This window comes from Acipenser ruthenus, chromosome 52, assembly GCF_902713425.1.
Source record: "Acipenser ruthenus chromosome 52, fAciRut3.2 maternal haplotype, whole genome shotgun sequence".
Lineage (NCBI taxonomy): Eukaryota > Metazoa > Chordata > Actinopteri > Acipenseriformes > Acipenseridae > Acipenser > Acipenser ruthenus.
The window spans coordinates 3,399,517-3,421,611 of record NC_081240.1 but is presented as its reverse complement, the minus strand read 5'-3'; the positions used below and the strand labels follow the sequence as shown (position 1 = coordinate 3,421,611).

Here is a 22,095-nt window from a genome sequence, read left to right as displayed (position 1 = left end):
TGGTGCTTTTTCAATTGCAATTGATGAAAGCACAGATCGGAGTGACGTGTCTCAACTAGCAGCGTTCATTCGTGGAGTTGATGAGAACAGAAGAGCTTGTAGAATTGGTGTCGATGAAAGACACATCAACTGCAATCGACATCTTCCAACAACTTGGTGTGAGCTCTGGACAAACTGGATGTGGACTGGATAAGAGCCGTGAGTGTGGCTACAGACAGGGCACCCTCAATGGTGGGCAAGAAAGCTGGAGCTGTGACAAAACTGAAGGACATCGTGTGATGGATGTGGTTATTAAAACTGTACATATTATTCAAGCAAGAAGTCAGTTTATACTGAAGTTCGGTTGCAGAGTCAGGGAGCTGTTTTGAAACTTTTTTTTTTTTTTTAAATTGCGCTTGAGATTCAATGTTTATGGATCAGAAAGGGAAAAAATGTGCCTGAATTACAGGACAATGGGCAGCTTCACAACCTTGCTTTCTTGGTGGATGTTACAGAACTCGCTCAAGACAAGAATGCAGGGGTGTGGGGGCTCCCGAGTGGCGCATCCAGTGAAGGCGCTCCACGTGGAGGATGCGCTCTATAGCCTGGACGTCGCGAGTACGAGCCCAGGCTATTCCTTTGCCGACCGAGGACAGGAGCTTGCAGGGGGTGGTGCTCAATTGGCCGAGCGCCACCTGGGGGGAGGGAGGGTTAGGTCGGCCAGGGTGTCCTCGGCTCACCGTGCACCAGCGACCCCTGTAGTCTGGCCGGGCACCTGCGGGCTTGCCTGCAAGCTGCCCGAGAGCTGTGTTGTCCTCCGACGCTGTAGTTCTTGGATGGCTGCATGGCGAGTCCGCAGTGTTAAAAAAAGCGGTCGGCTGATGGCACACGCTTCGGAGGGCAGTGTGTGTTCGTCTTCACCCTCCCGAGTCAGCGCAGGGGTGGTAGCGGTGAGCTGAGCAAAATAAAATAATTGGCCATTCCAAACTGGGAGAAAATAATAAAAATAACTGGCAACGACTACATTTATAAAAATAAAAAAAAAAAAAAAAAATGCAGGGGTGCAATCAAACAGGAACAGAACTGAACTCGCTCAACACAATGCAGGGGTGCAATCAAACAGGAACAGAATACTATGACAGCTTTCGTGCTTTTGAGATCAAGCTTCAGCTGTGGGAGAACTTGGCACATTTCCGCACCTTAAATTACTATGCGACACCGTTTTGACTCAACGTAATGAAGCCACAAAAGGATTTGTGGGTAAATTTGCTGACCTGAGAAAGGAATTTCAGTGACGATTTTCTGGGGAGTTCGCAATTAACTCGATACTCCAGATATCCTCAGCCCAGTCATTTGCTCCAGATGTTGATGGGCTGGTTCAAGCAAAGAGGTGCCAGATATCTGAAGCAGCAGTAGCAGTCACTATTTATATTTTGTTATTTTCTTTGTAACATTTTTTTTTACCTGCGTTCTACTGAATAAAAAAGATGATACTATCATATTCTGTGGGTCGGATGACATCGTCTGGGGGCTGTATGTTTGACACCCCTGACCTACATTATTGACAAGCTCTACTCAGATCACAAACCAAGAAGTGCTGACCAGGCCTGACCCTGTTTAACTCCTGAGATTGGATCAGATTACACCAAGGTGGGTATCAAAATAACAAGAGTACCACGCCATGTATCATGTGGAGCTGCACAATCCGGTTATTTGATTATTTGGATGGAGCTCTCCACAGGTATGGTTCATTGGTGTCGATTGGGCTGATTTCCATTCAGAGTGAAACAAGTGAAGAAACAGCTGCTTGGGTTTGTGTGGATCGCTGTCCTACAGTCTTAAAAACATCAGTCACCACAAGCCCAAGCAGCTGTTTCTTCACGTGGAATGGTGAATTAGCCCAATCAACCCCAATGACCCAAACCTGGTCAGGCCCTGGTTTCTGAGGAGGGCTCAATGTGAATATGGATTCATCGTTCCGTGCAGCTCAGGTGTCTCCTCATACCCAGGTAAATGTCCCCGAAAGACCCGCTGCCGATTTTCCTTCCCAACCGATACTTGTTCCCCACTCGGAGCTCCATCTTCTGTTACTGAAAAAAAGAAAAGAGGAAAAAAATGAATTGAAGGAAAATACAGGAAAGTCAGCTAAAAAGTTAATACACATTTCACAACTCGGTTCATTTTTACAGTGGAAAATAAGATGTACAGCTGTGCAAACTGTTTAGTGCAAAAACCGCCACTTAATTATTTCTGGAATGGAAAGACAGGTCTTACTGCATAGCAGTTTCACTACAAGCATGATTAGCCTCACTGTGTACAGGTAATAGGGCTGCTACGATCGACAGAAATACAGGATAATCAATTCAATGACATTTTTATAATGTACAGTTCAGAACATTATTTAAGTTTATCAACAAAGCTGCACCGAAACGCTCTCCTTCCTATTTACAGTATTTCTGCCAAACAACCAGTGGCCGTGTTCTTTTCCCCTTCTCAAGTGTTAACTGTCATCTGATTTGCTGGTCCCATCCTGACTATCAGTGAATCAGTTTTGAGAATGTCAAATACACACAGAGAGCACAAAGCAATCTAAACAAAGCGCGCTGCCCACCGCCTTGGATGCAGAGCAGGTGGACAGGCTTGTATTCCTGGCAAACATGGAAAGTGTGTGCATTGAACAAAACTGACTGTATACAGTCTGTGCTTCTCTGGAGTTTAAAAATGAAGTGTTAAACCTGGGAATAATACTTTTTTTGCGTTTCTTTTTTTGTTTTGTACGATGCATTTCTCATAAAATGCCAGTATTCCTACAACACACAAAGCTATATTACAGCTAAATCTCCCCCTGCATTCCACTGTTCAAGCTTTTACTGAACAGCAATGATAATAAAATAATCACGACTCCGGGGGAGGGGAGGGTGCGAACATTTCTGTGGGCGACACAGAGTAGAATTATCAATATTTTATTGAACAATTGTATTTCGTGTGTCCAATTAATCGATTGCTATTTGGAGGCTTAACTGACAGCCCTAAAAGGTAACAAACAAGTTCAGTTGTGTCTTATTAAAACTAACAGTAAAACCAGGACTGGATCAAACTACTACACAATTATTTCCATCCCTGTAATTCCCCACTCATGCACTTTTCATATATGGTTCCAAAGGAACCCGGTTAGAAGAAAAATGCACTGCATCACTGCACTGAGAACCCATTACTGTCCAGGAGCAAAGAGGAGGCAACATGGTGTCAACTCCACAACAACCTTCAACATGCACGTGCATATTCACCACAGTAATATGACACATGCACGTGCATATTCACCACAGTAATATGACACATGCACGTGCATATTCACCACAGTAATATGACACATGTACTGAAATAACTCAATTATCAAAGACCAAGAAACTACAAAAAAAAAAAAAACCTGTCAACTTCCCAAAAGCCTTCAAACACATTCATATTCAGGGATGGAAATAAGACTCCTACTGCACAGCAGTTTCACCCATTCCAGGTTTTAATACATGCTTGATTAGCCACAGTGCGTATAGGGAACAAGCTCAGGAGTTATTAAACTCCCAGTAAAACCATGGTTCAAACTGCTGTGCAATGATAGTCTCATTTCCATCCCTGAAACATGCAGTTGTAGTAATATTGTATCTGTGAGGAGAGAGGGCACCTGGGCGATTAGTGGCTCAATGAATGAAAACTGAACCTGGTAAATTAGTCGTGCCGATCAACAATCTATTCATTGTTGCATCTTCTACTTAATTCACATGACAATCAGTTCAAAGCAACTGAGGCCACTTGAACTGCTGGATCCCGTACACTTTAATGAACCGATCCTGTTTAAAACAAAGTGCAGATTGTTTGCAGCGTTCACAAAGGCTTTCAACAAATCCAAGCACACGCGGTGGAAACAAAACTACACAAACGATTCCGGGGTCCCTGGGCCCATTTTAAAAGTGAGCCTACACTTGAGATCAACTCCTTCACTAGCCTAGCAGACCCTGCCCTCCTCAGAGACAGTGAGATCAACGTTCAGCCTCAACAGCAGTCCTTCACCTCTGTCAGCAACCTCCCTGCAGAGTGTCCAGTATTCATGCCAGCTGGGACGCGCTTTATTTTTTATACCGTAAGCGAGCAATTGTCCATTTAGGATTGGGTCGAGACGATTTTAACTGCTATCTAGTGGGATTATCGAGCGAGTCCGGTGTTCAGTCTCACCGTGTAATTCACTACAGTAGCTGTCTGGCTCCTAACTGCGCATGTCGTCTGCTCCCACTTCAAATGAATGATGTCAGTCACTGAATTCAGGGAATTCAGTGACATCAGGGGGAAAGAGTGAGGGAGCAGTTCAGTCTCCATGCCTCAAGCCTGCCCTGGACTGGAGGATTTGATCAGGACACGATTTTTTTCTAGCTGTAGTATTCTGGAGCACTTGCCACCAGCTGCTGCTGAGCTAATCCAATCTCTTATCAGATTTGAAGTGAAACAAATACCAAGTTTAACCTTTACCTTCTGTCTTTTGTTAATTATAAATTAACAATTATTTGGACCCAAAGGTTTGCAATTTGCAGGTGGTTTGGTGACTGTGCCCTGAAGATTGGGAGCATTCTGCTGCCCTGCTTTATTGTACTGAAGTATAGTTAATTGTATTAATACTGTCAGTAATCACGTTACTGACAGTTAAAGCTAGAAAGGACCAGTGCCACTGTGTATTGTTGGGATTCAAGTATGCTAAGTGTTTGCAAACCCTAGTCCCTCACAGACTTCAGCTTTTAAGCATTAAGCCTTTATTTATTTATTTATTTATTTATTTTACCCACCGCTGGCTTTACAAATAATTTCTAGGAGATACATGTTCAATTGATGTTTTACAGTGCACCATCCGAAGAACAAAAACCAGATGCCTGTCTACAGCATTGCAATGGAAACTCAGCAACATGGCTGAAACACTGGGCCTGTGGGAAACCAAACAGGATGTTCAGGCAACATGGCTGGAACACTGGGCCTGTGGGAAACCAAAATAGGATGTTCTGAAGAAAACAAATATTGCAGATGATCACTGATGCAGTAAAGGTTGTTGGGGAGAAGCAAAGAACAGTAGCTGAAATAAGAAATGGATAGATCTAGCTAGCAGAACAAAATTAAAAGGAGGAAGATGAAAAACCTTTAAATGATTGAGGAAAGCCAAAATACCTCACTGTCGACAGAGATCTGGAGCTACGTAGAAGCGACAGGCTGTACTTAGAAGTTCTATACATATACATACATACATATATACATATATAAGGAAGGCCCTTCTTCAGCTGGGTTAAAAAAAACTCAACGCTGTGCAGCAAACGTATAGAAAAGGTGTACTGATCTGTGTTGACTTTTCTTTCTACACAGCTGAAAAGGGGCTATTGTCCAAAACACATGTAGCCAGCTGAGCACACCTGCTACCTTGACACTTGTATTAGTCTTTATTAGGGAGCATACTGATAATCAAGCTGTGTTTAGCCTAGTTATTTAAATGTGTGGGGCAAGAAAGAACATGCAGGTGGCTGCTGCACAAAGCTTTGTTATTGCTGTGGTGAACTGTAGCTGAGATGAACTGAGGAAAGTGGCAGGATTTTTTAGATAGTTTTTATCTTGTGAAGGAGGCGCTTGTCACTATTTTTGTCACTTGAGTTTGGTCCATTTTATTTAGTGTATCACGTTTGTGTGTTATTGAACTTATTTATTGTACACATTTAATTTTGCATTGTTGTAATTCATAATTGCTGCACGGCATTGTCACCAGCTGAAAGCAAGGCAATGTGCCCTGTTATTATCATACATCAGTACATTTGGTATATGATTGTATTTAATAAACTTTTTAAAACTTGACCTTGCCTCTGTTACTGTTTTTCACTCACATAACTTTGGGTTACATGTCATTACATAAACTCTGTGATTATTTAAACCTTTTGTATATACCGGTATATCCATATGTATACTTGGAGGGGGGAATCTGAGTAAAATTGCTACTTGCGGCTGGTTTCTGGTGAAAATCGGCGATGTCGCAGCCCTGAGAAAGTTATCAACCCAATTATTATTATTTTTTTTTTTTTTGCGAGGTGCTTGCGATTGCGAATCGCTTTTGTGAAATAGTCCCCACGACATATGCATTACAACCGTATAAAGTTTTCAAAACACTGTACGCAATACTTGTGACCAAATGCACATAGCACGTCAGAAACGAACGTCAACAACTGTAATTCAGCAATGTTATCAAACGCTTACGAATTGGCTTTATTCGGTTAATTGATGTACGTGGCTTAGGTTGACCACAGCCCCGGATTTAATAGCAAGTCGCTCATGTTCACCTCACCCTGCTATCTGGCCGCTCTTCGGCTGCTTCAGACTCAAACACAGCTTATCATTAACCATTGAGGCGCCGCACAAAATCAACACAAAGGAATGTGACGTCCGGCTGTCACTCCTTCACCGCGAATTAAAGACGCTTCCAGTTAAAAACCCGGGTTTCTAAAAGTCACGCTTCTGTACAAAACAGACGGTTTAATACAACCGCTTTACTAATGACAAAACACAGAACGACTACGCTACCGTTCTACCTTTAAATATAAAATGAAAATAAACGAGGCCTAAATCCTGCGCCGTTATCAAACGACCACCCACTTCACACAAATGTACATATTTAGAAGCAGTGCAGAACATGCCCTTATTTTCAAACCTGCGTCTACTATCGTTTAATTTGAATTAATCGGATGGTTTTACGATAAACACAATGACCAAACACAAAATGCAATTTAGAATGCGTTATGATAATCCAACACAATTCAAACTTCATTATTTTACGCGTTGTTTCCCAGTCATTTGCTAATTTGTAGTACACTGACTGTGACCCACCGAGGCGTGATCAGCCAACTATTCGGGAAAAACCTAATGTTCATGTAAATTTATTAGCAAAACCTAGTAAAAGCCATTGAATAAAACAATTAGGTTTAAAAAAATAAAAATCGATAGGTGGAAATCAGAGAAAGATTGAAAATGACTCTTTAAAAAGAGGTTTGCATATGTGTTACGATTAAATGGTTTGAGACAAACATGCAAATACGTTGGTTTGTTGTATTACAATAATTATCAAGTCGTTACCTGTGTTACGAGTACACACTGCAAGCGCTGTTTTTAAATTACAAAGGTAAACTGAAAATTATAAACGGATACTTACTAGCGTTGATCTGTTACGCAAAAACACACGATACACAGCCAGGAAAAGTGAACGCATCGGGGGAGCTACGTGTTAGAAATCACAGACTTCCACCATACAATGTGAAGAGTTTAAAACAAAAAAAACGTAATTTTAAAATGTGCTATTACACGTTAGGAACAAAAGGAGCTCTAATCTCTCTAGAAGTTGTCGTAGATTAGTACTACTCGGTGATTTCCATTGCAAGAGTGATTGCATTTTTTAAAGCAGCGTTTTGTTTTTAAAATACATGAATGTATCTTTTTAAATACCAGACACTGATCCCACAGCCGTGGCACATACACAACAAAAGCCGCACCCCTACCCAGCCCAGACGCTGGGTTTACAGTGTATCACCATAGCCAGCTGTACCAGACCCTGTCCCGTCCCCCCTCCCCCAACACAGAGAGGACAGCCTCTTTCCCCTCACATTTGAAGCACTTCCCGGTCCGCCACCTACCCGATATTTGGGTTATTTTAAAGCTGAGTCTCCGCACTTTGTGATCCGGTGGTTGTCAAGCCGATCGGGTACTCGGGAGGGACGGATGGCTCCAGATTATGTCGGCTCTCATACCCCAGCTCTCCGGCTCTGTCCGTTCAGTCCCTGAGTGATGATAGCGTCTCTCTCGCTCTCGACACTCGCAGAGCTTCCATTGAGAGGAGCAGCGATGATGTCAGACTTCGGCAGCAAACATCCCGGATTGTCTTAAAGCTGCAGTAACACTTCAAGAGACTCGGTGTATAGTCCAAATACAGGACGATTTTAGTTTTGACATATAATCTGTTTATGTTTTACTGTAATAGTAAAATAACTCTACATTAATGGTGCTATACATTTTCTCTCTCTCTCTCTCTCTCTCTCTCTCTATATATATATATATATATATATATATATATATATATATATATATATATATAGTAAATGTACAGCACCATTAATGTAGAGTTATTTTACTATTACATCTTTGGAAACCATGCAGAATTTCAACAGGAAGTTAGTCTTGGTAGTCACTCCAGCCAAGTGAGAAGCAATGATGGAAGGAAACTACCAGGACTGTAAGGGAAATCCAGGGTACTGCCACAGCTATCCCAGGGGCTTCAGCGCCATTCAAACACTAACAGCACATATTCATGGATAGATTAGGAGAGAGAGGCAGACAAAAAGTGGAAACAATCTTGTTCTTGTTCTCGTTGTAAACGAAGTACATGAAAACATGAGAAAACTCGGAAGACTTGTAGAGATTGAGATTAAACTGAAGAATGTAAATGGACCAGCGGCTAGTTGAGCGGTATGCTCAACTAGCTGCTGAAGCGGAACAGCGAGGATGGAGAGTCCGGGTTTACCCAATGGAGATGGGTTGTCGAGGATTTGTGGCATACTCTACAACCCGGTTTCTCAGAGACGTCGGATTCAGTGGCCATGAGTTGCATCGCACAGTGAAGAACTTATCTGAAGCAGCAGAGAGGAGCAGTAACTGGCTGTGGTTGAGATGGAAAGATTCTGGTTGGGGATCTCAAGCACAATAGAAAGAAACGCTGATGTACGGGTAAGTAAGCTGGACTGAGTTGAGTGGGGGACGGAGGGGGGTGATGCTGGGACGCCAGAATCACCGTCGAGCCCTGTTGAGGTGTCATTGGCTAGTCGACGAAACACAGAGGATGGAAGGTGCCCACTTGAAGACCCCAGAGATGTACCCTACTTAGCTCAATCCAGACAGTTGTCATGCTGATGCGCTGGGGAGACCGCACTGTGGTTGATCCCTGGAGCCAGCATCGCAGCCGTTGTGTGTGCTGATGTGCTAGGGAGGCAAAATAAGCTGATCCCTGGAGCCAGCATTACACTTCAGCCATTAACACCAGACAGAAGGGTATCTACATCATCATATGGAAGGAAGCGCAAATGGATGGAGACACAGATGGAATCCAAGAAGTACTGACTAGCCTGCTGTGTTTAGATTCAGAGCAGATCTGATGACAGTGCACACAGTACTGACCAGCCTGCTGTGTTTAGATTCACAGAGCTGATCTGATGACAATGCACACAGTACTGACCAGCCTGCTGTGTTTAGATTCACAGAGCTGATCTGATGACAATGCACACAGTACTGACCAGTCTGCTGTGTTTAGATTCACAGAGCTGATCTGATGACAGTGCACACAGTACTGACCAGCCTGCTGTGTTTAGATTCACAGAGCTGATCTGATGACAATGCACACAGTACTGACCAGCCTGCTGTGTTTAGATTCACAGAGCTGATCTGATGACAATGCACACAGTACTGACCAGCCTGCTGTGTTTAGATTCACAGAGCAGATCTGATGACAGTGCACACAGTACTGACCAGCCTGCTGTGTTTAGATTCAGAGCTGATCTGATGACAATGCGCACAGTACTGACCAGCCTGCTGTGTTTAGATTCACAGAGCTGATCTGATGACAATGCACACAGTACTGACCAGCCTGCTGTGTTTAGATTCACAGAGCTGATCTGATGACAATGCACACAGTACTGACCAGCCTGCTGTGTTTAGATTCACAGAGCAGATCTGATGACAGTGCACACAGTACTGACCAGCCTGCTGTGTTTAGATTCAGAGCTGATCTGATGACAATGCGCACAGTACTGACCAGCCTGCTGTGTTTAGATTCACAGAGCTGATCTGATGACAATGCACACAGTACTGACCAGCCTGCTGTGTTTAGATTCACAGAGCTGATCTGATGACAATGCACACAGTACTGACCAGCCTGCTGTGTTTAGATTCAGAGCTGATCTGATGACAATGCACACAGTACTGACCAGCCTGCTGTGTTTAGATTCACAGAGCTGATCTGATGACAGTGCACACAGTACTGACCAGCCTGCTGTGTTTAGATTCACAGAGCTGATCTGATGACAATGCACACAGTACTGACCAGCCTGCTGTGTTTAGATTCAGAGCTGATCTGATGACAATGCACACAGTACTGACCAGCCTGCTGTGTTTAGATTCAGAGCTGATCTGATGACAATGCACACAGTACTGACCAGCCTGCTGTGTATAGATTCAGAGCTGATCTGATGACAATGCACACAGTACTGACCAGCCTGCTGTGTTTAGATTCACAGAGCTGATCTGATGACAATGCACACAGTACTGACCAGGCCTGGCTTTTTATGCTGTTTGCTGCTTGAACCATATTCAAATCAATTGACCATTTTACAAATTCTTATTTGTTTCAGAAGGAGTATTAACACAATGCATAGAACAATGTTGTCAGTTCCCTATATTGACCCAGAATCCTCACTTCCTAGTGAAACATTACTATCAGTTAATAATTATTAGTTATTTGGAGTCTCTGATATGGAAGCAACTGCCAAGGTTATTAAACACAGGAGGTTTTAAACTACAAAGGTACTGTCCAAAAACACACGTCTCCTAGAATATACTACAAAGGTACTGTCCAAAAACACACGTCTCCTAGAATATACTACAAAGGTACTGTCCAAAAAAACACGTCTCCTAGAATATACTACAAAAGTACTGTCCAAAAACACACGTCTCCTAGAATATACTACAAAGGTACTGTCCAAAAACACACGTCTCCTAGAATATACTACAAAAGTACTGTCCAAAAACACATGTCTCCTAGAATATACTACAAAAGTACTGCAGACACCACAGTAAACTCCAGTATAGTGTCTACGTTGTAATACTGTTTTATATGAGGCGTTTAACTAATGTTTCTTCCGGTGGCTGAATGTGGAGAGGGATCTATAGTTAGAGATGCTCTTATAAACACTAGCAATATTACCCCGGTGCCCCTTTTCCTCTGTGGAAGATCCTTTGGTGCCTGGTATGTATTTCAATTTGGAATCTGCACATAGAGATGAAAAGCTGCTTTGTAGGTCAAATTTACTCCAACGGTCAGGCTTCAATCAGATTGTGTGACCTACAGCTACAGGATGCAGCAATTTATCGAGTGTTGTATTTAAAATGCATGCATATCCCAAAAATGTGCATATCAGAAATGAAGATGAATGCAATGTTAATAAAGATTGATAAGGGGTAAAAATATTGGTTCAAGGCATTGGTTAGCATTATCCTGTTAACACAGCACTGTGATCTTCATGACAGAATCTGATAGATGTCCCTTGAAACCAAAAAGCTTTTGACGTAACAGCGTCTGACTGGAAAATCACCATTCCAAAGTACCTTATAGGGCTTCGTTGTGTGTCAGAAAAATGTGTTAAATACTTAATTGTGCTGAATTTATGAACACTGAAACAGGCCTAATAAATTATCTGACAAACGTTTCAACGTGAAGTATTTTTCAGAAAAAGAATTCTAGTAGAGTTGTGTCGACAATCTAACCTAAATACCTAAAAAAGAGCATTTCAATGGTTTAACCCCTGTATTAAAACACCTTTAAAATGCCACCCAGTGGTAAAAGAAGGAATTGCAGTTGGAATAACATTCAATGCACACAATAGTGATTGTTTCAGGTGGAAGCAAACCTATTTAATATGATACACATTGTAATTGAATGTAAAGCAGTATACATGTATCTTCACTTTGGAAAATGAATAAACAAATGAATGTATATATAGTGTTGTATGCTATAGTAAATAAATATTTACTGCAGTAGAGACTGCAGTGCACTACAGTACTGCTCATACAGTATTGCCCTATCTGTCAGCCTCACCATGCTTTACAAGCTCATTCAGGATAAGCAAACATGCCAGTGACCACGGCACCATACATCATGTTTATTTAGCACCATTTCTCCACACAAGTTGAGGTCGATTTGAGCAGTGAAATTCCACACATCTATTATGGTAAGGGTTAACCCCCTTTTTTCCAACATGTAATTTTTTTAAGTACTTACTAATATAAAGACTCTGATCTGGCCTACATTACATGTGTCTCTGAACTGGAACTGAAGAGCACACTGTGAAAAGACAAAGCACCTCCACGCACACTGACAAACAATGAAACAGAGGAACACACACACCCTGAAAAGACAAACAACCAAACAGAGAAACACCCACACCCTGAAAAGACAAACTACCACACAGAGGAACACACACACCCTGAAAAGACAAACAACCAGAGAAACACACTCACCCTGAAAAGACAAACAACGAAACAGAGGAACACACACACCCTGAAAAGACAAACAACGAAACAGAGAAACACACACACCCTGAAAAGACAAACAACCAAACAGAGAAACACACACCCTGAAAAGACAAACAACCAAACAGAGGAACACACACACCCTGAAAAGACAAACAACCAAACAGAGAAACACACACCCTGAAAAGACAAACAACCAAACAGAGGAACACACACACCCTGAAAAGACAAACAACCAAACAGAGGAACACACACACCCTGAAAAGACAAACAACGAAACAGAGAAACACACACCCTGAAAAGACAAACAACCACACAGAGAAACACACACACCCTGAAAAGACAAACAACGAAACAGAGGAACACACACACCCTGAAAAGACAAACAACGAAACAGAGGAACACACACACCCTGAAAAGACAAACAACCAGAGAAACACACACACCCTGAAAAGACAAACAACCACACAGAGAAACACACACACCCTGAAAAGACAAACAACGAAACAGAGGAACACACACACCCTGAAAAGACAAACAACGAAACAGAGAAACACACACACCCTGAAAAGACAAACAACCAAACAGAGAAACACACACACCCTGAAAAGACAAACAACCAAACAGAGAAACACACACACCCTGAAAAGACAAACAACCAAACAGAGAAACACACACACCCTGAAAAGACAAACAACCAGAGAAACACACACACCCTGAAAAGACAAACAACGAAACAGAGAAACACACACACCCTGAAAAGACAAACAACCAAACAGAGAAACACACACACCCTGAAAAGACAAACTATCACACAGAGAAACACACACACCCTGAAAAGACAAATAACCAAACAGAGAAACACACTCACCCTGAAAAGACAAACAACCACACAGAGAAACACACACACCCTGAAAAGACAAACAACCACACAGAGAAACACACACACCCTGAAAAGACAAACAACCAAACAGAGAAACACACACACCCTGAAAAGACAAACAACCAAACAGAGAAACACACACACCCTGAAAAGACAAACAACCAGAGAAACACACACACCCTGAAAAGACAAACAACGAAACAGAGAAACACACACCCCCTGAAAAGACAAACAACCACACAGAGAAACACACACACCCTAAAAAGACAAACAACCACACAGAGAAACACACTCACCCTGCAAAGACAAACAACCAAACAGAGGAACACACACACCCTGAAAAGACAAACAACCAGAGAAACACACACACCCTGAAAAGACAAACAACGAAACAGAGAAACACACTCACCCTGAAAAGACAAACAACCACACAGAGAAACACACACACCCTGAAAAGACAAACAACCACACAGAGAAACACACACACCCTGAAAAGACAAACAACCAAACAGAGAAACACACACACCCTGAAAAGACAAACAACCAAAAAGAGAAACACACACACCCTGAAAAGACAAACAACCAGAGAAACACACACACCCTGAAAAGACAAACAACCACACAGAGAAACACACACCCCCTGAAAAGACAAACAACCACACAGAGAAACACACTCACCCTGCAAAGACAAACAACCACACAGAGAAACACACACACCCTGAAAAGACAAAGAACCACACAGAGGAACACACACACCCTGAAAAGACAAAGAACCACACAGAGGAACACACACACCCTGCAAAGACAAACTATCACACAGAGAAACATACACACCCTGCAAAGACAAACAACCAAACAGAGGAACACACACACCCTGAAAAGACAAACAACCAGAGAAACACACACACCCTGAAAAGACAAAGAACCACACAGAGGAACACACACACCCTGCAAAGACAAACTATCACACAGAGAAACACACACACCCTGCAAAGACAAACAACCAAACAGAGGAACACACACACCCTGAAAAGACAAACAACCAAACAGAGGAACACACACACCCTGAAAAGACAAACAACCACACAGAGAAACACACACACACATCACTGAATGTGTCTGTTTTTTCTATGTGTATTGAATACTCCATATATACTCCACTGGTAGTTCAATTTAAGGTGAAACAATAAAAACATTTTGAAACCACTTGGAGGCAAAATGGCCATCTTCCAAACCCTTGTCCATTGCTCTGATTAATGAGATTATTCTACTAACTGTAACAATACCAGCTTCCTGTGCATTCCTATTACACTGCTGTATCCTGCACAGGGATATTATAAAGATCTGTGCATTACAGGGTTTTAAAATAATTTGTAAAAATGTTTTAATGAAAATCTTTGGTATTCAGGGAATCAATATAAACAGAATGTAGATTAAAATTCTACAGCGATTCAGATATTGTTATGAGCACTGGATCAAATGCCACCTTCTAGTCTCCCAGCATACATTACTTTGTGTTTGTTTTAAACCTAGGGCTAAGACTTTCCAATGTTTATTCATGCGATAATAAATCACTCAGCTTTTAAAAGAATAGATTTGTTTTGAGCCGGGGTACTTCATTGAAACTTAATGAAACATGTTACAGTGCCTCCCCCTTTATTAAGCTGTAGTGGGAAGAAACAGCTACCAGACCGTGCTGTTTGTGTTCTTCTATATAAAGAGAATGGAATTAAGGGTACATGGGAGCCACGGCCATGCAGGTTTATAACTGCTTCTGCTGTATAAAGGGTACAATTCTGAACAAGTTCCTGAGGCTTTGCCACTTAAAATAATTGTAGGTAACAAAATAATCCCTTACATCTTTACCTACTGTGCTGTGCAAGTCTCAAATGTGCAGTTTTGAAAGAAACACATTTTAGAGCAAACTCTTTTTTTCATTTTAATATACTATATCAGGTACTACTTTCAGTTAAAGAAAGTTCCCATTTTCTCTGCCTTATTTTCAAGATATCTGTTTCACTTGCACTTCCTAGGTCATTTCCCCTCACCAGTCTTTTGAGTGAAAGTGTGTTACTGGGTAGCAAAGCATGTCAGTCGATAGGGGAAGCAGCTGGTTGGTTATGAAAGGAAAGGAGCCAGTGAAGGGGTGGGGATCCTTCAAGAAGCTGCTCGATGAGAGTCTTGGATCAATAAGCTACTAACAACCAAACGAGCAAGATGGGCTGAATGGCCTCCTCTCGTTTGTAAACTTTCTTATGTTCTTATCCCAGACCTCCTGCTGTTGCTGCGGTTGCTGTTGTTGCTGCTGCTGCTGCAGCTTTCCTCTCCCACTTCTTCTCCCCATTTTTTTTTTTTTTTTTTTAAATAACTTTTTGAAAAAATAATACAAAAAACGCACTGTTGCTTCCTGGTCCGGCTCCGAATGGAGGCGTGGGTTAAAATCCCACGCAGGTGGATGGTGGCACGGACCAGGAAACAGGACAAAACAAAAGATACAGGGTTGAAAATGGCCGTAGTCGTATATTTATTAAACTAACAAAAAATAAATATTTACACAAAATATCGCCTTGGGTCGCCGCCGGCTCTGCTTCGCCTGGGAAGCTGCCGGCCATGAAGAAGGGGGGGGGGAGGAGGTCTGGAGACCAGTTCCCTACGCAGCAGTTTCACTCCAGGGAATTGGGTGGCCGGAGCCCCAGAGAAGGGAGCTGCCGGCTATGAAGATGGGGGGAGAGGTCAGGAGACCACGTTCCCCCGCAGCAGTTTCACTGCAGGAAATTCAGTGGCTGGAGCCCCAGAAGAGGGAGCTGTCGGCTACAGAGAGTGGGGGGGAAGGTCAGGAGACCACCCCCACAGGCCGTCGGGCGGCCGCAAGATTGCTTTGGCCGGAGGAGCCAGCCTGTGTATGGTCAGCCTGGCCGCTACAGCTGTTGCGGTGGGAGGACCTCCCACCGTGGCCGCCACCTTTGGCCCGTTGCTGCCCCTGTTCCTGGGCTGGGACTGTGAACCGGGACTTTGGGGACTAAGGGAGGAGGTGGCCCGAAAAGGCCATGTGTGCTGTGCACAAGGGGGGGCATGTGTGGCGGAGTGTCCTGCCCCTTTGTTCATTATTTATTTATATTATGATTTATGTTTTATATTACGGCGAAGCGCTGCGTATCTGTTATTGTTTTTATATTTTAAAAACCTCGTGAGGATGGGTAACTGATCAGCTACTGATTTATTTAACTAGCTGACAGTCATGTATCCTTATTAAACTCGTGCAGACTGTGGCCGAGGGGTAATAAGATAATTAACAGCTAGTTAACCCCTTGGCCAGAATATAAAAGCCGCCAGCTGTCCACGCTAATGCGGAGAGTGTCAGAGGCGGGATGAGTTTTGTGGAGAGAGAAAGAAAGTAAAAACAACTGCTAAGCGTGCTGGTTTTTACAGCAGCACGATACCTATTTGTTTATCTGTTTGGCCAACGCGCCTTTTGGGTTTGTGTTTGTTTAACCCTTTTGTTTTATTTATTTAATAAAATAGCTGAGCGCCATAGCTCAGTTTCACCACCACCATTCCTTACCTGTTTTGGTTTCTGTTTCTGGTCCGTGACGTCACCACCGACATGCCACTCAACAACAGCTCGATCACAACAATGTATATATAAAATAAAAAACATTGCACCTCTTTAGATATTCATATATACATATTCATAAGAGCAGTGCAGGTGCTCCGTGGTGTTGTAACAGTTTGAAGTGATGTGGCAGTGCAGGTGCTCTGGGGTGCTGTAACAGTTTGAAGTGATGTGGCACTGCAGGTGCTCCGTGGTGCTGTAACAGTTTGAAGTGATGTGGCAGTGCAGGTGCTCTGGGGTGCTGTAACAGTTTGAAGTGATGTGGCAGTGCGGGTGCTCTGTGGTGCTGTAACAGTTTGAAGTGATGTGGCAGTGCGGGTGCTCTGTGGTGCTGTAACAGTTTGAAGTGATGTGGCAGTGCAGGTGCTCCGTGGTGCTGTAACAGTTTGAAGTGATGTGGCAGTGCAGGTGCTCTGGGGTGCTGTAACAGTTTGAAGTGATGTGGCAGTGCAGGTGCTCTGGGGTGCTGTAACAGTTTGAAGTGATGTGGCAGTGCAGGTGCTCCATGGTGCTGTAACAGTTTGAAGTGATGTGGCAGTGCAGGTGCTCTGGGGTGCTGTAACAGTTTGAAGTGATGTGGCAGTGCAGGTGCTCCATGGTGCTGTAACAGTTTGAAGTGATGTGGCAGTGCAGGTGCTCTGTGGTGCTGTAACAGTTTGAAGTGATGTGGCAGTGCAGGTGCTCAGGGGTGCTGTAACAGTTTGAAGTGATGTGGCAGTGCAGGTGCTCTGTGGTGCTGTAACAGTTTGAAGTGATGTGGCAGTGCAGGTGCTCTGTGGTGCTGTAACAGTTTGAAATGATGTGGCAGTGCAGGTGCTCTCTGGTGCTGTAACAGTTTGAAGTGATGTGGCAGTGCAGGTGCTCTGGGGTGCTGTAACAGTTTGAAGCGATGTGGCAGTGCAGGTGTTCTGGGGTGCTGTAACAGTTTGAAATGATGTGGCAGTGCAGGTGCTCTCTGGTGCTGTAACAGTTTGAAGTGATGTGGCAGTGCAGGTGCTCTGGGGTGCTGTAACAGTTTGAAGCGATGTGGCAGTGCAGGTGCTCTCTGGTGCTGTAACAGTTTGAAGTGATGTGGCAGTGCAGGTGCTCTGGGGTGCTGTAACAGTTTGAAGCGATGTGGCAGTGCAGGTGTTCTGGGGTGCTGTAACAGTTTGAAATGATGTGACAGTGCAGGTGCTCTGGTGATTGTGCTGGCTCTGTGGCTTCAGCTCCCAAATCCGTCTCTGTCTGCTAACACACAAAACAACAACAAACACAGCAGCGCTCTGGTCTGCTAAAGTGTCAAAGTAAATGGGCTGTGCTCACACAGCTGCACCCCCTTGTACTGCTGAACTCCTCCCAGTGATCAGTGCGTCGCCACGCTCTATCCAATCGCTGTGTGCCCCTCAGCTGATAACAATAGAGTTGTTCAGCAGTCTTACAGCTATGCCTTTTCACCAAGATGGGCGTGTGATGGGGTACCCCCCCACCCCTGGGTGTATTTGGTTTTTGTGGTATAGTTTGGGTTATGTAGCACATGTGATGTAATATGTATGTATGTATGTATGTGGGCACGGGTGTTTAAAGTCGGCAGGGGAGGGTTAATTGCCTTCCCTGCCCAAGCAGTTCACGTGCAGACTGTGCCCGGACTCGACTGAATGATTAATAAGCAATCGAGTCCTGGCACAGCTGCATAAAAAGAGGCAGTTTTTGCTCGCACAAGGTTGGTGTGTTCAGGGTGAAAGAATGGGAGATAGAAGGGGAGGAAATCTAAAATATATAAAAAACAACTGCTACCTAGCTGATCTTTGCTTAATTAACTGACCAATTGAATATTAAAAGCTGTAGCCAGCCTAGAAGTTCAGTTCGGGTGAAACTCAGGAGTGAGAGCATGGCTGTATGTGTGAGCTTAAGGCTTTTCTACAAATCTCTTTTTTCGGTAAAAGCCGGCTTTAACTTGTTTTTGTATTTTTGTTGGCTTTTGTCTAGTTTTGTTATTAGTTCATAAAGGTGCACTGCCCAGCGCTGAACTACATTTTGTTTGTTCATGTGTTGCCAGGCTGATGACCATGACCACTCAGTAGACCTTGCCACACATCAACTCACTCACTTATTGAATGACTGTCACACAAAAGTGAATATCATTTAAGTGGTCATTTAAGCGCACCACTTTTAGCTTGGCCAGACATTAAAAAACATTAAAATGTTTAAAGTCAGAACATACAATACTTAAATGTATGTTTACTGTTACCCTTTTAAGAGTGAGTTTTAGGAAACGTTGCCCTTTTAAATATGTTGGAGGACCTTGACCTTTATAACCATTCAAAAGCATTCCAAATCCTAAAAGGTATAGACAATGTCGACCCAGGGGACTTTTTTGACCTGAAAAAAGAAATAAGGACCAGGGGTCACAAATGGAGATTAGATAAAGGGGCATTCAAGGAACAGAAAATAGGATTTTTGTTTAATTTCTTTTAACTTTATTTTGTATGGTGGATTACATTGTTTTGACTTTTTGTGTTTTCTGTTTTTGTTTGTTATGCTATTGGATTATTTTTTTGGGACATCTATACTGGACTATTATTATGGGACATTATTTTGTATTTACTTATTACCTATGTAGGCTTTCCGGTGGATTTACCACTGTCCTATTCTGTCCTATTCTGCCCTATTCTGTTTCAACTTGGTTTTATGTGCATGGGTCAGCAGCTATCAGAGGTACTGTGGGTTATAAAATTGTTTGGTAATCTGTGTGTGTTGGATAGATGTTTTTGAAATTAAATGTGTTGCACTCAAACAAACCTAGCAATCCTATTTTTTGCTGTGTGTCTGCCTTTCTGCCATCTTCTTTTTATGTCATTTCCAAGGAGTTTTTGGTAGTAACTGATTCTTATTCTGGGAATGTTGGGTCAAAGGTAGATTGTTACAAATGTATTACTTATTGCATAACTTAAATGCACAATTATTCTTGATAAAACCCATGTTCTATTCCTGTTTACATCCATTTCCATTTCCCTGGTAACAGCACGTCTTGCTACAAACCTGGTTTCCTGCCTCTTGGAAGTAAGAGCGGAGGAAGAAGGATTGCCGCTGGTGGATCTGCAGTCCACTCCCACGGCTGAGGTGCTGAAAGGCAGGCAATCAAAACCGGACAGCAGCTCCTGAACCGGCACCTTGAGTAACTGCAATAAAAATAAGAATCGCTCAGATCAACGTTACAATTTAAGAGGACAATACAAATAAAATGTAATCTGAAGCTACTCTTACATTGCTTCCATGAGCACGGACTGAGCAGCTGATCCCAGCTGACCCAGGTTCACCCGTATTGATAATCTACCTGAGTTGAGTGAAAAGACTGCAATGCCAATAAAGTGTATCTGTTTCCTGCTGACCGTGGAAGTAGATTAAATGTTTACGCCCACACGTCACTGGATTGGTCAGTTTTGTGATGTCCTTCCACCCATCCCGCTTTGGGAAAGGGTCTGAAAAAAATCAGGGCAGCCCAGATTGGCAGCCAATGCGGGTCGGTTAAATGAACATGGAAATGCAGTATCAGGGGCAGCAGGGTTTTCAACCCGGGCTGAGTGGTGCATGGAAACGAGGCATCTGTGAGAGTTATATCAAGCATATGGACCCATCCCCCCCGAAACTACACTGCAGGGGACACAGCTGCTGCGTAATGTCTATCTGTTTATGAGAAATATTTGCTTACCTTGATATTTGCACTGGATTAGTTAATCAGTGTCGGACGTGTGTGTGTGCGTGCATAGGTGTCTCTTAAAGATAGATAAATATCTCAGGAGCAGCAGTTGCTTTCCTATCAGCTGCAGGACAAGATTTGTGCCATCATGTACCGTCTGCTTCCCATCGTCGTACTCCTCGTCAGTTTGGTGGCACTGTCATCAGATGCAGAAGTGGTCAGTTCATTGACAACATGCAAATCAAGCTTTTACAAAGGACAAGTCCCTAAAAATATTGCCACAAACAACCATGTACGCATTTGTCAGTTGTCAAATAACAAATATCATTATGCAACGCTTTTTGATAAAGAGAAGAGGGTTCCAGTTTATTCTGCTTATGTGTTCAAATCCGGCAACAACGGTGAAAGACCACTTTGGTATTACGAACCCCAGGTAAGAAGGTGTTTATTTTATTATCCCCTTCTGGAGGTGCATATCCCTGACAGTAAAGATTTAGCAGAGGGAGGTGTACATTCGTACATACTTCTCAGTTTAGGGTTCCGCATGCATCTCTCTAGAGGACAGCTTCTACAATTGTGATGAAACTTGCTAAGGACCTTCTTGAGCTCTTGTATCATAATCTGGGGATGCATGGCGGTTATGTGTGTGTCTGTCAGCCTGCCTGCCTGTTTTCATGTGACACATAATTATTTTGTTATTTTTTTCTTCCTGTCTGTATGTCACACTACTTATCCAGTTATAATGAAACTTAAAAAGGACATTAGGAGTTAGACGTATGAGAAACTGTCTGTCTGACACTTACATTGGTACATTTACCTTGATACACACTTATTCTCTTGTGATGAAAGGTAACATGAAGGTAAAAGCCTCAGATTGGGTCGTTACCTTATCTCTGGATGAGATAAGCAGTGAAGGAGGCGTGTGTGTGTGTGTGTGTGTGTGTGTGTGTCTGTCTGTCTGTGTGTGTGTCTGTGTATAGAGCTGAACTAAACAAAATGTGATTGTTTCTTTCTCTCATTACACAGAACTACTACATCTTCTAATTACATGTTGCTATTGTATGGTCTGCGAGTGGGATTGAGCTGAATTGATTTTAAAACAATCCTGTAGGACATACTATAGGTTGATTAGTACTGAATGAGTTCATGCACTTGAGAGTGGCACTCAGCGGGATCCCAATCAAAATGTTTCTCCCAGAGTAGAGTATGTGGTTCATTGTTAACCTCAGCAAAAATGTTTGTGTCTCAGTCCATGTCTGTGTTTCAGGACCACATGGTTTTCCGGGGAGTCTGAGTAGAGACTCAGTAGGAATATGAGGCTCATTATAAGATTTAACCCAGTATAAAGTACCAGGTAAAGACAATGATGTTGTAGTGTACGTTTTCTTGTCTATCTTTTGAAGGTCAGCGATCCCAGTAGTAGCGAGAAATCTATGCTGGAGTACAAACCAGGTTCAGGAGTGAAGAATCAAGCAACTGATGAGGATTACCAGGACGCTACAGCTTACAAATACACCAAAGGACACGTCAACCCTTTCAGTCACAATTCTGGGGACGGGGCGACTGCCACATGCACCTACACCA

The 22,095-nt window shown here is 42.9% G+C and overlaps 1 protein-coding gene across 2 annotated transcripts in view; it reads right to left on the bottom strand.

Annotated features, from left to right (window-relative positions):
• Window positions 1-7,910, bottom strand: part of LOC117433034 (casein kinase I) — a 30,669-nt gene extending 22,759 nt beyond the window's left edge. The window contains exons 1-2 of one of the 2 annotated variants that reach the window (XM_059016124.1): window positions 7,677-7,910; window positions 1,985-2,069 (exon numbers count right to left, since the gene is read on the bottom strand). In XM_059016124.1, the coding sequence (XP_058872107.1) occupies window positions 1,985-2,060 (76 nt within the window). In that variant the 5' untranslated portion in view covers window positions 2,061-2,069; window positions 7,677-7,910. Of the gene's footprint in view, window positions 1-1,984; window positions 2,070-7,198; window positions 7,343-7,676 lie in introns of those variants that run through there. The other variant, XM_059016125.1, reaches the window with a different exon arrangement.
• Between the last annotated feature and the right edge of the window lie 14,185 nt (window positions 7,911-22,095).